Source organism: Artemia sp. Qi Xiang Cuo, chromosome 14 (genome assembly GCF_049724085.1).
Source record: "Artemia sp. Qi Xiang Cuo chromosome 14, ASM4972408v1, whole genome shotgun sequence".
Lineage (NCBI taxonomy): Eukaryota > Metazoa > Arthropoda > Branchiopoda > Anostraca > Artemiidae > Artemia > Artemia sp. Qi Xiang Cuo.
Genome location: NC_142807.1, coordinates 12,349,715 through 12,367,817, shown reverse-complemented (window position 1 = coordinate 12,367,817; position 18,103 = coordinate 12,349,715). Strand labels below are relative to the sequence as shown.

The 18,103-nt window shown below is 35.0% G+C and overlaps 1 protein-coding gene across 1 annotated transcript in view; it reads right to left on the bottom strand.

Moving 5' to 3' along the window:
• LOC148944142 (fatty acid amide hydrolase 1-like) overlaps positions 1-18,103 on the bottom strand; it is an 85,571-nt gene that overhangs the window by 40,767 nt on the left and 26,701 nt on the right. Inside the window, exons 5-8 of the mRNA XM_089100804.1 lie at positions 13,230-13,357; positions 11,144-11,283; positions 4,729-4,937; positions 363-536 (exon numbers count right to left, since the gene is read on the bottom strand). Of these exons, the coding sequence (XP_088956930.1) occupies positions 363-536; positions 4,729-4,937; positions 11,144-11,283; positions 13,230-13,357 (651 nt within the window). The remainder of the gene's footprint in view (positions 1-362; positions 537-4,728; positions 4,938-11,143; positions 11,284-13,229; positions 13,358-18,103) is intronic.

Genomic DNA, 18,103 nt, shown 5'->3' with positions numbered 1-18,103 from the left:
TTTCAGAGCAGAACGAAGGGGGTGAGGTGTAAGGGGAAAACTGACTAGGGAAAAGTGGATTTACCTGGGAATTACGAACGGCAGTATTAGAACACAAAAAGTTATTACAGTCCTTCCCTGGAGGGCGACTAAATATGGCCACCAAAGAAGGGAGAAACAAGAGACTAATCATCGAGATACAGGGAGTAGCACTTTTAACAAATAATAAAGACAGGAATTGCGAATAAGCCGACCTTCCAATTCAATGTCTGGTCCTGAACAATTAAAGCTGGACAAATGACAAGATCACGATAAAAAATTTTTTTGATGATTAAGGAGTTAATGAGGAATTAATAAAAGTTAATGACAAAGAGATGACTTACGAGTAAAGCGACCTTCTAGTCCAATTTCTGGTGCTGGACAAGCAAAAGCTGGACAAATGAGAAGATCTAAGCCTTTTCTCTTCCAAGCATCAGAAACTATTCTAACATAGTCGTCCTTAAGATGAACTGCTGCCCATAACTCTCTTGATAAATTGGTGCAAGTTCCACCAGAAGCTGCAAAAACAAAGAAAAATAAAAATACCATCGTTTGAGAGCTGCTCTCTCAGCAGGTCTTTGATGCTCAGAAGCAGTTCTTTTTGCGAGTCAGAAGCATTGTTCATTGCTGCCACCTCCTTATATAAAAGGTCTGCCTATCCAAAGCAAGAATTATAAAACCAAACTATGAGATGCCACAGATAAAGGCACCAGCCAAATCTACCACCCGATAAAGGCATGCCCCCAATTCCGCGTAGACAACTTACCCAAGTTAAGAAAAGGACCCGTCAAGGAGCTGTTACCTCTCCCGGCCACTTTAATAACTATGTACTGGAAGCACAAGATATGTGCCCATCTTCACTGATTTTATCTTCTCTAAACCTTTCCTTGGTACCCTATGCTGGCGACATCCTAAACCTTAGGCGAACTCTTCAACGTATCACCGAAATTTTTGGAATCCTTGAAGCAGAATACTAGAAAGGTGGGCTTAAATTCAACTCCACCTAATCTGATATTGTCCTGTTTAACTGGAAAACAGATTCCTCTGCACCTTCCATCATGTTATGATCTAGCTTTGTTCAACCCATAGATCACTTTATATTTCTAGGTCTGCCCATTGCTTCTTCTATTCAAAACACACAAAAACTTCTTCTTGAACAAATCAGACATTGAGCCACAGCAGCTTACGCTTCCATTGTATCAAGTAAACTTCGAACCAACCGACCTCTTCTAGAAAATCTATATAATGCCGTTGCCCTTCCCAATATCCTTTGCACCACACCCTACTGGAAACTCCTAACTAAAACTGATAAGAGTAAAATCAGATCCATGTTCTTTCGTTTTGCGACGTATCTGCTTCATCTGCCTCCGTGGTATAGAAATTCGCTCGCTATTGCGGAATTCAAGGTTGCTGACCCAGAAGTTGCCGTTACCAGACAGAGAGCGAAAAATTTATAGAAAAATAAATTGGAATTTAAATGATTGGTCGCATTCTTAAGCAGTGATGTATTGTGTTTTTCTTTTTCCTATGCTCAGTCTTGTTGTGTGTTTAATTGTGACGGGTTTTTCAACAATTTCCAATAATAATAACAATTTAATTCTTGTAATATTGTTTAACGTTATTTTTCTGTAGCATATATAGTATATCACGCCGCTTTGAATATTTTTTTTCCGCACTTATAATATCCAAATTAGATGGTGCTATTATCGTTTCTCAAATTATTTCTTTCGGCTCCCACCTTGGACCCGAACTCGTTTGTGTTTATTTGTTATAGTATAACTGAATACTGCCGTTTCAACAAGTATTGTGATTTTTAAAGATTTATTTGTCACACCACTGCGACCATATCTTGCAGTGGTAAGATAATGGGCACATTAGAAAGTAAATGTGTGTTTTTGTACTCGTTCGCTTAGAAGATTTTTTTTTATATTCTGGTTTCTTCCGTATATTTGCTTGTCTTGTATTTTACTCAACTGTTGTCTTTTTGTTTTATTATTTTGTTTTCTTTTACTGCTTCGTCTTCTTGCTTTTGTATGACTGGTTTTCAAACAAACAAACAAATCATTTTATGAACTCTTTTGTTCCTTTTTTGTCAGTGCATTTAATCGAATGTTAACTTTTGACCTAATGTTGAAAAAAATAGCGTAATTTAGTTAGGGCCTAGGCTAAAATTATGAAAACTATTTTTATTAAATGGATGTCGAATCATAGTTGTCTAGCCTGCAAAATAAAGAAACTTTTGCTACAGGTTTGCGCATAGCCCTCTTGGCAAAAGTGTGTAAAAATGCAATCCCAGCAGCTCTTCGCATCATAATTATAAGTCCTACAAAATTATTTTTTTTACTATCAAGTACCCCCTTCCCCCCTCCATTTGGGGACACTTAGCAAAGAGCGACCTGGCTCGCATATATTTTTTGTTGAAAAAAATAGCGTAATTTAGTTAGGGCCTAGGCTAAAATTATGAAAACTATTTTTATTAAATGGATGTTGAGTCATAGTTGTCTAGCCTGCAAAATAAAGAAACTTTTCACCTGAAGCAGTCTAATGGCTAAGGCTGTTACACTACCAATATCAAACGGCCTAAAAAGAAAAGTTATTATTATGAGCCATTCCTTCGATTTTCGTTTTCTTTTTTTATCCAGTTTTGTTCATTATGCTAGGTTCTTGCTTGTTATGATGTTTAAAGCTTGGTATTCTCCACTTAGTCCTCATAACCTGACCTTATTAAACTATTTTTATTAAATGGATGTTGAGTCATAGTTGTCTAGCCTGCAAAATAAAGAAACTTTTGCTACAGGTTTGCGCATAGCCCTCTTGGCAAAAGTGTGTAAAAATACCATCCCAGCAGCTCTTCGCATCATAATTATACGTCCTACAAAATAATTTTTTTTACTAACAAGTACCCCCTTCCCCCCTCCATATGGGGGCACTTAGCAAAGAGCGACCTGGCTCGCATATATAATTTGTTTTTGCCACCTGTCACTTTGGATATAAAAAAAAGGTGGTAGTAGAAATTTAGGAAGGGGCTCATTACAATGAAAATTGAATAAGAAGAAAGAACATTAAGTCATTTGGGGAGTGCAGTCAAGTTATAGTCACGCATTACATAACGGTTTGCAAAGGGTAGTTGAGGTTTCAGTTATTCTACACTACTGCTCTGTAAAGACCAAATCGTTAGTAAATCTACAAAACGAACAAATTGACACAATGAAATAAATGAGGACTTCTACGTCAAAATCAGCTTCATGACACTAGGCACAAAACAAAATAAAATATAATAGGCATTGTAACAATTGAGTTAAAACTGGCAATTAACACTTATATGGGATCTATTTTGTTCATGATCGATAGTTATTCTATTGTTCACCTAGCTTCATTATTTAATTATTTTACTTATTTTTGGTAGAGGTAGCTTTATTTGCCGTTACATTTATATTTTTTTTACCAAGAACAATTGTCACGATTGCATTTGTTCAATATTTGTCTCTGTTGCTAGCTCTGGTTAGTAACATCGAAGTCTAAATGAAGGGGCTGGGTCTTGCACAGGATTTCGACTTAAGGTGGAAGAGAATTCATTGGATTCATTGAATTCATTGGAATTCAGTGGATGGGGGGGGGGAGTGAGTCACAAACGAAAAAAATGACACAATGAAATAAATGAGCAAAGCCAAGATAAATCAACGTCAAAATCAGCTTCATGACACTAGGCACGGAATATAGTAAAATATAATAGGCATTGTAACAATTGAGTTAAAACTGGCAATTAACACTTATATGGGAGCTATTTTGTTCATGATCGATAGTTACTCTATTGTTCACCTAGCTTCATTATTTAATTACTTTACTTATTTTTGATAGACGTAGCTTTATTTGCTGCAGCATATATATTTTTTTACCTACAACAATAGTCACGATTCCATGGGATTGTTCAATATCTGTCTCTGTTGCTAGCTCTGGCTAGTAATATCGAAGTCTAAATGAAGGGGCTGGGTCTTGCACAGGATTTTGACTTAAAGCGGAAGAGGTCAATTCATTGGATGGGGTGGGAGGTGTTTTTCCTGCAAAATAACCAAACAATACGTGTTTTATGTAATTTCTCATATGTCAAAAGGAGTGGGGTGAATTTTAAAGCAGTCACAAGCCCACTTCATCCCTCCAACTAAAGAGATTGAAAATTATTGTGATTCCGGTTCACACGAGCTATTACTTGCCTACTGGTGCAACAAAAAACTGGTTAGTCGCTAATCCCACACTTCATAAGAAGGCGAGTGTACCGGTTTGTACGTGGTTGTAACAATTCCGTTTATTTTATTCGTCTTCTTTGTAGAAAGACTATATTATTCTTAATTTTATAAAACAGACGAAGTAATCATGCAAAATGAATGAGTAAATGTCGGATAATCTGAAAACGGAAATCAGCTTCATGATACTAGCCACAAAATAAAACGGATTGTATAGAAGTTTTGTATAAGCTTCGAGAATTCTTCTGTAATCTTTAAAATCAACCAAAGGACTTTATCTTTGGATGTGGATTCTAAGGATCAAATTATGACTAAATAAATAAAATCATCGAGAAATACTCAAAACAGTTGTTGTTCTATTACCTGTTGTTTCTTGAATTCACTTAAATGCCCCATAACTGATATTCTAAAACTGGAGACTTATGATTAGGTACTCTATCCAATACGGAGCATATTAAAAAGTTCGTACCTTGAAATACCTTGGCGATGCGAGGGGAAACAAATGAAATTATGAAACTCAGATATTTTTTGAAGCAATTTGGAATGTGTACTCCAAGCTTAGTAAGCATCAATACGCTTGCAACTCTTTCACCAAACATAATTTCCTTGAAATAATGTCCACCATCCGCCTGAAGCAGTCTAATGGCTAAGGCTGTTACACTACCAATATCAAACGGCCTAAAAAGAAAAGTTATTATTATGAGCCATTCCTTCGATTTTCGTTTTCTTTTTTTATCCAGTTTTGTTCATTATGCTAGGTTCTTGCTTGTTATGATGTTTAAAGCTTGGTATTCTCCACTTAGTCCTCATAACCTGACCTTTCTTAATTATTTCTGATGACGATTATATTTGTTTCTGGAAAAATGAAATAAAGTCTTTTCTGTTTCATTTTATCTCCTAAATCTCCTTTGATTTTTGTTGGTGCTTTACATTCTAAAATTTGTAAACTCTTCCATAATTTACCCGCGGCAATCAGTATCTACCTTATTTTCAGTTAATCTTTGATGACTATACCAAAGAGCGTGGGTAGCCGACAAGAAATGACCAAAGCCATCTAGTGTGGGGTATTTATTGGCATTTTCGGCGTGAAAATAAGATGAATTTGCGTAATTGACAAAATTAGTGAAATAATAAGTGGGTCATCTCGGCTTCTAAAAAAAATATTTTTTTAAAGAGCTTGAAAAATGCCACAAAATGCAAAAGGTTAGATAGTATTGGAGATTTTTCTTTGTTGATTAGCCTCAGTTTCCACTCTTGTAGACTACTCCTGCTCTTTAGATTGTACTGATTATACTTTTTTTTCTTATTTCCTTGGTAATCCTTTAGTTGAATATAGCTGAAGGCCACTGAAATTGTATAAACAACTGTCCTCCCCCCACTGAAAATGTATAATCAACTATCCTCCCCCCCCACTGAAGAGCATTTTATGAAATAAAACGCGCATATTTTCTTTGTTCAACTGCCATTATTCATTATTCTCTATCCTTTTTCTTTTCTTTATTACATATTGAAATTCCTGAATTCTTTTAGTTGAATCTAGCTTTAATTTTTGTGCCATTATTTCTGCCATTATTTTTTACTCATTCTGTATATTATTGCTATAATTTTATATATTGTATATTTATATATTATATATAGATTTATATATTTTTATTCATTTCTGTGCACTATTGCCATTATTTGTGAAGTCGTACGTATACAGTAGCGAATAAGTCCATGTTGTAGTTTTTTGAATTTGGTACTCAAGTATATTACTCCCGGCTTCATATGTATACATGATATTAATATGAATACTCAAATGTACATTAAATTTAATAAACTATAATACATAATAATACAGTAAATATAGTATATATAAGCATAATGTAAATCATGTATAACATTATACAATGTATAATTTATTTGTATGATATTTTTTAATAATGAGGATTATTACGAAAAACTGAAAAGAATATTTTAGCCACCAAACAATAAATAGTTTTCTTTTTAGGTGTATTTAGATAATTTTTCCATAGTAAGATGTATTTAAATACGTTCATCAGAATCAGACACAATCTTCAACACTCATCTTCAAGCACACAAAAATCTCAAGATTTTTCAGATTAACACTTTGAAAAAGAGCGACTCAAAATATGTTTTTGAATAGATTTACTAAAAGCTTCCATCAGTACAGCGCCACCTATTTCGTTCTCCTTTTCGGTTCTGTAATACAGTCTTGCACCAAGCCTCAAATTCCCTGAAATTTGAATCTGACTGAATAAAGATTTAACAGTGTTAAACTTTCAGATTCTACAAGATTTACTCCAGCGTCTGAACGCTGCCTAAGATATCGATTCATCAAAAAAGACTCCAATAATAAGTCCAGACGCATAGGATTTTAACAGAGATCATCACTATTTTCAACTTAAAAATTTTTCAAGATATCTTAAAAGATTGTCTTTATCTTTTACAAGAAAGACAATAAAACCATTTAAAGTTTTCCTTACTACCCTATACAGATTCGAGTTTTACCGAACCCTCGTTTAGCTGAACTTCGTGCGACTGAACCAATTTAACCGAACCCTTGTGCAAATTAGCACCCGTTTAACTGAACCCCCGTTCAACCCAACCCCTGTTTAATTCGACCCCCATTCAACTCAACCCTCATTCAATCGAATCCTCGTGTAACTCAACCCCGTTCATAAGCTCAGCCAGCACCGGAGCCCTTTTTCTTAAGAATGACTCCAATACTAAGTTCAAATGCATAGGATTTTGACATAATCCTTTAAAGATTTTGTCACTATTTTCAACTTGGAAACTTTCCAAAATATCTGGAAGGTTTTTTTTAGGCAATAAAACTTTACGGTTATCCTTACTAATTTATAGGGTGAAACTGAAACAACCCTCAAAGGATTTTGCAAGATCTTAAGCGTATTATATCTTCCCATCCCATTCTAGAAACTGGCCATAAAAACAGAAATTTTACATTTTTGTTTATAAAACATATAATTAAAATATGCACACGCCTTCGCTATCTTTTATATGCCCTAACTTCTTTTTTCACGAAAAAATTGAGTTGTAATTTAGGTGAGTAGTGATTTAAGTTAGAAACTTAAACATAAGCGAGGTTTCTGAAACATATAACCTTTATCATGTATAACCTTTTTTCTCTGACGTTATTTTTATTTTGTCTTAAACAATGAATCTGACGAAAAATACGGCTTAATTTACCATCTGTATAGCATGAAATCTCTAGTTAACATTACTTTCTTTTTAAAAGAAAGTAATGTTACAGTTTAGTGTACACATTCTAATGCCAAAATTTTTCTGTTTTTGGATAAGCAAACAGATGAATTAAATAAAAGTGACAAATCACATATCTTTTTGTGAATTATTTCGTCAGTTAACCTAATTCTTTCCTTAATTGACCTCTTATCTATCGGTAAGCATATTGGCATTGCAGCTCGATGGCCTTTGCATTTCCTCAGTTAACCTAATTCTTTCCTCAATTGACCTCTTATCTATCGGTAAGCATATTGGCATTGCAGCTCGATGGCCTTTGCAATAATTATCATAAATAGTATGGTTTTTCCTTAAAAAATGACGTCGATACAGCAATTTCCTTTCAAATGAGTCCTTAGACAGATCTCTAATATGTTCCAGAGCCCCACTAGCGGCGAAGAAAAAAAAAGAAAGGTAGGAAATTTTAGTGCTAACGATGCAAAAAGTGATTTTCCTTGTTTATCAAAATGGGGAGCTGCAACTTTTACTATATAGGGTTTTGAAAATGGTGTTTCCAATGGTGTACCTTTCGTTTCGATCAAACGCCACTTTCGAGGGATTTCAGGCTATTTTTCAAAATTTCCATCAATTTGTATTCAAACAACATTTTCTGTTAAAAGTAATCAAAATAATTGTTACCATTCGTAAATCAGCTAAAAAATGGCAATTTTTTTTACTAAAAGTTTTTTTTGACAATTTTTTTAATTTTTAGAATTATGAATCGTGGTTAGGTCTTTACTAAGTTGCTCCTACTAAGGCAACCATGACAAAACATTTCAAATTACACCAAATTTAAAAATTAGCACATTTCATTTTATTTCCCACAAAAACTTATTTTTCTCACAGGTATGTTAACTATATCCTTTTGACTCTCACAAATACATGCTTTGGTGAAGTAATAGTCGACTCATTTAAATAGGTCAATATTTTTAGAAATAAAATAAAACATAATTGGAAAACAAAACTAGTAATAAAGAAAAAAAAATTAAAAAGGAATAGAAAACACTATGCAACTCTTTGAAAAAACCCTTGAATTATTTTTAGCACTTCTACTAAAAAACTGGACGGGTGTAAAAGAAAAACTACTTTTCTTGTCTGTTACTTCTTCTTTAATGCAAAAAAATGCGTTTAATTAGCTGATTTTTTATATATGGAAAAACAAAATTACAGCATCCAAATTCCTCCTTTTACAACAAAATTCCTCCTGTTCATTTGACTGTTCCATCCTGTTCATTTGTGACATCTGTTGTTGCCTTTTGTCCAATACTTGAATACCTATGCTTGACTGTTCCTCCTGTTCATTTGATACAGTTCCTCATGTTCCTCCTGTTCATTTGACTGTTCCATCCTGTTCATTTGTGACATCTGTTGTTGCCTTTTGTCCAATACTTGAATACCTATTCTTGACTGTTCCTCCTGTTCATTTGATACAGTTCCTCCTGTTCCTCCTGTTCATTTGACTGTTCCATCCTGTTCATTTGTGACATCTGTTGTTGCCTTTTGTCCAATACTTGAATACCTATGCTTGACTGTTCCTCCTGTTCATTTGATACAGTTCCTCCTGTTCCTCCTGTTCATTTGACTGTTCCATCCTGTTCATTTGTGACATCTGTTGTTGCCTTTTATCCAATACTTGAATACCTATGCTTGACTGTTCCTCCTGTTTATTTGATACAGTTCCTCCTGTTCCTCCTGTTCATTTGACTGTTCCATCCTGTTCATTTGTGACATCTGTTGTTGCCTTTTGTCCAATACTTGAATACGTATGCTTGACTGTTCCTCCTGTTCATTTGATACAGTTCCTCCTGTTCCTCCTGTTCATTTGACTGTTCCATCCTGTTCATTTGTGACATCTGTTGTTGCGTTTTGTCCAATACTTGAATACCTATGCTTGACTGTTCCTCCTGTTCATTTGATACAGTTCCTCCTGTTCCTCCTGTTCATTTGACTGTTCCATTCTGTTCATTAGTGACATCTGTTGTTACGCAGTTGTTACGCAACATCTGTTGTTGCCTTTTATCCAATACTTGAATACCTATGCTTGACTGTTCCTCCTGTTCCTTTGATACAGTTCCTCATGTTCCTCCTGTTCATTTGACTGTTCCATCCTGTTCATTTGTGACATCTGTTGTTGCCTTTTGTCCAATACTTGAATACCTATGCTTGACTGTTCCTCCTGTTCATTTGATACAGTTCCTCCTGTTCCTCCTGTTCATTTGACTGTTCCATCTTGTTCATTTGTGACATCTGTTGTTGCCTTTTATCCAATACTTGAATACCTATGCTTGACTGTTCCTCCTGTTCATTTGATACAGTTCCTCCTGTTCATTTGACTGTTCCATCCTGTTCATTTGTGACATCTGTTGTTGCCTTTTGTCCAATACTTGAATACGTATGCTTGACTGTTCCTCCTGTTCATTTGATACAGTTCCTCCTGTTCCTCCTGTTCATTTGACTGTTCCATCCTGTTCATTTGTGACATCTGTTGTTGCGTTTTGTCCAATACTTGAATACCTATGCTTGACTGTTCCTCCTGTTCATTTGATACAGTTCCTCCTGTTCCTCCTGTTCATTTGACTGTTCCATCCTGTTCATTTGTGACATCTGTTGTTGCCTTTTGTCCAATACTTGAATACCTATGCTTGACTGTTCCTCCTGTTCATTTGATACAGTTCCTCCTGTTCCTCCTGTTCATTTGACTGTTCCATCCTGTTCATTTGTGACATCTGTTGTTGCCTTTTGTCCAATACTTGAATACCTATGCTTGACTGTTCCTCCTGTTCATTTGATACAGTTCCTCCTGTTCCTCCTGTTCATTTGACTGTTCTATCCTGTTCATTTGTGACATCTGTTGTTGCCTTTTGTCCAATACTTGAATACCTATGCTTGACTGTTCCTCCTGTTCATTTGATACAGTTCCTCCTGTTCATTTGACTGTTCCATCCGTTCATTTATGACATCTGTTGTTGCCTTTATCCAATACTTGAATACCTATGCTTGACTGTTCCTCCTGTTTATTTGATACAGTTCTTCCTAGTTCCTCCTGTTCATTTGACTGTTCCATCCTGTTCATTTGATGACATCTGTTGTTGCCTTTTGTCCAATACTTGAATACCTATATAGGTATTCAAGTATTGGACAAAAGGCAACAACAGATGTCACAAATGAACAGGATGGAACAGTCAAATGAACAGGAGGAACAGGATGAACTGTATCAAATGAACAGGAGGAACAGTCAAGCATAGGTATTCAAGTATTGGATAAAAGGCAACAACAGATGTCACAAATGAACAAGATGGAACAGTCAAATGAACAGGAGGAACAGGAGGAACTGTATCAAATGAACAGGAGGAACAGTCAAGCATAGGTATTCAAGTATTGGATAAAAAGCAGCAACAGATGTCATACCGTAGTCTGCCCGTTTTAACCAAAACTTTTCAACATTTTCAGGTTCCCAATCAAGATTTTTCACGCCATATATATGTCAGTTTCCATTATGTTGCGATTCGGAAACATAAAAAGAAGTTAAGGTGCGTTCAATGTGACTCTTGCCCTCATTTTTCAGCAGATAAATCCTCCTGGTTATAACAACTATTACCAAAAAAATGTATTTTTAATCTTACCTAAAAGGAACAAGCTCGTGACCACTTTTTTCAAGGGCAGTCATCGCTTCTTTGACAGCTCGTTTCATTCCAGGGGTTGCTGGAACAAAGTCATCTTCCAAGTAGTAGCCTATCTTCAACTTCCTCTGAGATGAGAACACCTTGAAGTACGTTTTATTTATTTATATTTATTTCAATTAATTAATTATTTATTTAATTAATTTATTTATTAAATTCATTTATACGTATATTTATATTATCCAACCGCTAACCAACAAGCACAATCAGCGGGGGATGGGGGGGGGGGCTGGATTTAGACTGATAGTGCACACACCCGATAATTTATGCAAGGGCTGCGTAATTCGTCAAGGTAATAGCCGCCATGGTAGGGATAGGAGGCAAAGACAGTTTGATTCGTAAGAGCTACTACAGAAAACGAAGCCTTACAAATTTGGTCCCAATACAAAAGCAAAAGTGATGGCCAGACATAGGGATATCCACATTCGAGAAGAGCCTAGTCCCTCCCCCCACCAATAATTATGATGTTTATAATTATTTTTATGTTTTTCCTTTTATTTTCATTTAATTCACCAGCTTTTCGTTTTAGTTAATTTCAATATTAAACTTTCCAACTTTCTTTTCCTTTCTAAACTTTTCTTTTTCAACTTCTTTTAAAACTTGACCAAGGTTCAACAATCATAAAGATTTCCCATTAAATTGATGATAGATGCCAAAACATGACAAGGAATTGGTATGGGGGGGGGAGTATACATCAAGCATTAAAAAAGCCACTTGGTTCTTTCTTTCAAACAGAATTTGAAGTGGCAAGTTTGTTGTATCAATCCCCATCCCTATAAGCACATTTTGAAAGAAAAATGTTTTAAAATATACTGATTTCAAAGTATTTGCATCTAATTTTTTTTTTTAAGATTAGACCATTCTCCTGAAGCAAAATAGTCTTTTCTTCTAAATAAGAACTTTGTTTTGGCTATATGTATGGCACCACGAATAGAAACAGCAGCCGGTCTCAGCACTGTAGAGAAGACGCGATAGAAATACGTCACTGATCTCGACTCGAGAATGGAAGGGCTTGTTGTTTTACAATTGGTTTTGCAGCTCCCTCTCAGCAAATACAAAAGGATTTGTCATTCTTGCGTTAACTTACGGACGCTAAAGTTAAAGTTACGGACGTTAAAGATCGTTACGGGCGTTCACCACTTTTCGTCTTTGCGGTTGCCCACAGGAAAACGAATTATCAAATTCGTTTAAATACTTCTTTATTTACAATTTAAATATCTAGTAGATATTTTTCGAAATAAATGTAACCAAAACAAAGAAAACAAGAGAAATATAAACATTCATGGGTCCCCCAGGTGTATCAACCCATTGTATCATATAACCCAGGTGTATCATATTCGTATATATTAATTTCCTTGTCACTCTCAGTCAAAATGCTACGTCATGGAACATAAGAAAAATGATTATCTTTTTCTCCCACTAAAATTGTTTCGCTACCTGATTTAGTTCCAATAAACTGTCCAATAAAATGAAGCAATATTTCCTTTTTTATTCTTTTTTTTAATAATAGTTCCAAATTAATATACTTAGTCATCCCTGAGTTACGCCCTTTTGATAACCCGTATGAACATAACGTTTTTTTATTTAGTTCAACACTCCCCTCAACATTCATTGAAAAGCTCACCTGAGTGCCCTTTGTCTTTTTGGAAACTAAAGGTCAAACATGCCCACTATATGCCCACATATTTTGTTCTTAGTTTAATTTTTTTAAGTTTATGTTTATTCTATTTTGCTGATCTCTTTAAAGATGCCACATTTTATTTGTTTGGATTAGCTTGACAGAAGTAGAGTCACCTTTAAAACCCTCTACAGATACAATTTGAGTTTTTTTTAGAAAAAAAAAAACACCCCAGCGCTTTAAAAGATAAAGATAGAGCCAAGAGCCTATAAACAGTACTATTTCCCCTTTCTCTTTGTAATATTTATTTTTCTTAAATATAGGAAAAATTTCTACAGAATGGTGTCTCTAATTCTCCATATTTTGGAGAATTAGAGACACCGACAATCTTAGATTTTAAATAGCACTTACTTTTTCATTCCAATCGAGTACAGGTAGTAGCGGATCAAGTTCCGATTGAAGTCTATTCCCAAATAAATGACGTGACACGCCGATTACTGCGTCAACGTTTTTCGCCAAAATACCCGGAACTGAATCAACTGAAGAAAGAAGAAAATATAATATAAGAATACAACAAATATAACAGATAAATAATATAAACCTTTTCTATTTGACCTCTTTCCTGGAGGATTTTAAAATAAAACAAAATTATGAGAGTTAAACGGACGAACAAGCAGACCAAGCATGTTAAAACCACCAAAAAGACCCAAAAAAATTTTTTTTTTAAGATAAGACCATTCTCCTGAAGCAAAATAGTCTTTTCTTCTAAATAAGTTGAGACTGTCACTGTCAGGAAATGTCAATCGGGATTTCCTGAAGCAAAATAGTCTTTTCACCAAAATACTCGGAACTGAATCAACAGAAGAAAGAAGAAGATATAATATAAGAATACAGCAAATATAACAGATAAATAATATAAACCTTTTCTATTTGACCTCTTTCCTGGAGGATTTTAAAATGAAACAAATTATGAGAGTTAAATGGACGAACAAGCAGACCAAGCATGTTAAAACCACCAAAAAGACAAAAAAAAACACCAAAAATACCAATTTATTCTAACAAAACATAAAACTACATGGTGTTCTTGAAATTTTTTTTCATTATAAAATAAATTTTACAATGAACCAATATAAAATTTTAGTTCTATAATGAAACAACATATGTCCCAGTTTATATTTCACTTGCAAAAACTTAAATAATAATAGTCAAAAAAAAAAATAAAAAAATCGAATTTCGATGGTTCCGAACGGGGTCGATATGCGGAATAGATTAAAATACAACTTTTTCATACTTGAGGATTTTTTGGGTTGCTTTTTAAATGAAACAAGTTGTTATATTTATGTTCTTAAATGAGAACATCGATAGAAAATTGAAATCAAATTGGTCAACGCACGGACTTTAAAGAAAAAATAATTCAAAGGAAAAAATGGTTTCACTTCCATCAAATATCATCTTTTTACAGTGTTTACAGCAGCACACTTTATGATTGAATGCATGAGATTTCTTCAATGTTAATGGAAATATTGAATGATAAATAATAATAATAATAAAAATAACCTAATAAAATGCCACACAATAGCAAATGAAAAAAATCCAACAAATCAAGAAAAATAAAACAAATAGTTTTAGTTCAAGAACATAAGACGTAAAAGTTATATTTTGGATCAGAAGAGCTTCGCAATTTATTCTACCTTTCAATAACGAAAATGAGAAGCCCAGTAGCTCCATGTTTTGCTGTTACTCTGGAATTTCTGGCCCAGAGTAGGTTAAAAAGGTACTCACGCCTGAACGACGTAAAAGCTTAGACTTAAGTTTATTTAGACATACATTCTATCACAAGGCCAATTTACGTAGTTTTACAATAAGAACCCATATTTCATATGGGTATATGGATATTGAATACCCATATTTCATATGGGTATTCAATACAATATATGTATTGAATCACTACGACTTGTTACACACCTCCACAAAATAGGGGATGAACGAGTTTCGATGCCAATTTGTCTTAAATTTTCACAGGGTCTAATTTCAGCTTTGACCCAGGTTGTGGTAACATGTGGCAGTGTTGAGGGGAGAGAAGCAATGTATTCCCGAAAGATATTATCAAGCGGTCACTGTCTTGTAACGTTTCAAGCGTCAAATTTCCAAGCGTTTGGGCATAATCTACTACTCTACTTACACTTATGATCGCTGCTGCTCTTTTAGTGCAGTTCTAAGTAGCTTAAATTTTAGTTTTTATTTATTAAAAACTAATATATTATTTATATTAGTTTATATTTATTAAAAATTTAAATTTTTAAGTAGCTTAAAATTTTTTCGTATAAGTAACTAGGTTTCCAGACGAATGGATCATGAATATGCGCAGCTATTCGAGTTGCGGTCTTAGTTTTGACATAGTCGCTCACCACACCCAAATCGACGCATTGCAGTAAGAGTTTGGATTGATGCGTTGCAGGCGTTTATAAGCTTATTAAGATACTCGGTATGCGTACAATCAGACGAAAGCACAACTTCAAGGATTTTCGACGACAAAAAAAAAAATAGAAATGGCACAAGGGGGAACTTAAGGTCACACTTTAGGGGGTCAAAACCTGATGATAATTCAATTTGGCGTGGTTGAGAGTCAATCAATATTCTTTGCTATCATTAAAGAAAGGGCTTAGGAGGTTATCACTGAACTGCGGCTCAATCCCTTTGTTAGATACTAGATACTTGAGAAGCCGGAAAGTTTGATTCCTTGTGGGGCTCTGCACGTTATGTTTGTTCATTCTGATGTAGTTTCCCAACAGTGGGAGTGCGCACTATTTTTTTTTTAAAAGAGCTAGAGTATGTTTGTGGGCACGCATAGTTTTCATATTCGTGGCCAAAATCCAGTGGCTTTTGAGGTCTAATGCTTTCTGAAAGTCCACTAGTACAAGGTCACCTTATCTACTACCACTATCAAGCCCTTTGAAGACTAACTACACTATGCGAGCTAGGTAAACTTTGTGTTGCATCCCTTTAAACCGCCGTACGAGAAAGTGTCTAAGCTGTTTTTACTTTGTTTTAGCAGTTTTTTGTTGAAGATTAAATAAAGAAAACCTGTTTTTTTTCAACTGAAAGTAAGGAGCAACATTAAAACTTAAAAAGAACAGAAATTTTTACCTATATCAGAGGGGGGGGTCCCCTCCTCAATACCTGACTCTTTACGCTAAAGTTTGACTTTCAGCTCCAATTACTTAAGAATGACTCCTGGAACACAAGGGCAGTTTAATTTGAATGAAAAGCTCTTTTTAAAAGTTCTAGAAAAAAAATAAAGAGCAAGGTATTGAGGAGGGGCCTATTTATATCAATAGCCTATTTTTATATGTAAACAATGGACAAAGTTTATGGCTTGCAGCTCAACCCCTTGGGGCTGTGAGGGGTCAAGTCACCCTCAAAGACATAGTTAAAAAATCTTTCGACTATGCTGAACAAAGTGGCTATCTCAAAATTTTGATCGGACGACTTTTGGAAAAAAGGGGCATGGGAGGAGGGCTAGCTGCCTCCCAATATTTTTGGTCACTTAAAACAAGCATTACAACTTTTGATTTCTGATAAAAAAAAATAAGGCCTTTCCTGATATTCTAGGATACTGGTTCAATACGATCACCCCACGAAAAAAAAAAAAATAATAACACGAATCCGTGATCCTGCTTCGGGCAAAATATGCAAAATTCTACATTTTTGTATATAGGAATCTGAGACCTCTACAGAAGGGTTCTTTGATATGGTGAATCTGGCGGTATGATTAGATCACTTGATGCTTTAGGGATATTCCCCCCCCTTTTCCAAAAATTAGGCAAATTTTTACAGGCTCGTAACTTTTGATGGTTAACATTAGAATTGATAACTTTTATATATTTTGAATAAGCATCAGAATTCGATTGTTTTGATGTACTGTATCTACTGTTATTAAGACCCTGTCTCTTACAGTTTCGGTTACTATTAAGCCACATTGCTCCTTACTTACAGTTCGTTACCACGAACTGTTTGATAAGGATTCTGTGACCTTTGCGAGGGCTGGTGGGATAAATATTGGTCGAAATTCACAAAACGAATTTGGAGTTTTTGGAATAATTCTAACATAAGCGTGTTTCCAGAACTGAAGAGAAAAAATTTCAGCAAAACACAAGTTAATAACATATGCTAGCGGTTTTACGATGAATAAAGCAAACTCCCGTATCAAATGAATTTGGAGCCCTTCGGGTAATGAGGGGCTCGGTGCTCTCAGTTTACACAACTCTTTATATACTTCGTACTCAGATATAATAATTTCACCTTCGTCTGGACACTCGGAAAGTAACTGTTCCACTTCGCGATTTTCTAGTGCTGGGGAAGTCGAGCAGATCTTGGTAATAAAAAACTTATTAACGTCATTAGATGTATCTTGGGTGCCGTCATCAGATACGATTCTGGAACAAGATGACGTTTTCCCTTTTCTTATTTTCCCAAACAATTGATGCCATTTTCGTAAGTTTTTAGAGATAGCTGGGTCACTGATTGATCAATCAAATGCTTTCCGTGCGGCTCGACATTGGTAAACGATTTTGTTTCTAAACAACTTAGCTTGGGCATTATGATTTATGGATACAAGATAACAACGTTCTTTGATGAGCTGTCTGATCACTATGTTAATCGATGGTTTGTCACGTTCACTTTTCTAAATGTCTTGGTGGGGAAAAACTGGTGGGGAATAATATTTTGAGTAAAGTGGAGAATTAAACGCCTGGGCTTTTGCGTGAACGTCAAGGCTTGAGTGAGTCTCACTGAATTCGTGTGTTCCGACCGATAGTGCATAGCAGACGACTGACATTTGAGTGATACTGATGTTGTTTTCATCTTCCCATGTTTCGTAACTTAACATTTAGCTCTCACCACTAAGGCATGGTGATCAGATTTGCCAATCGGTCCAAGCGAGAAAACATTTTCATAATGCATACGCAAGTTCGTTAAAATGAGGTCCGTGATGCTTCCCGTTGTGAAGGTAGGCACATTTATCACTTGGACAAGGCCGAGTACAGAGGCAATCAATTTTATTTTTGTCTAGTTGAAATTACCAGCGATTATGAATCCTCGGCGGCTATACTGTTGTCATAGACTGCCAATAGAGGTTTAATTGGTAGGAAACCAGTTTCTATCTATTTTGTGCACTTTCATTGTGAACGGTAGTATGCCTGAACTCGTTTTTTTAATTTGAAAGCTTTTCCAAGATGTTTTCTTTTGAATCAATACAAAATGAAACGCAGTTTTCAGCCGAAACC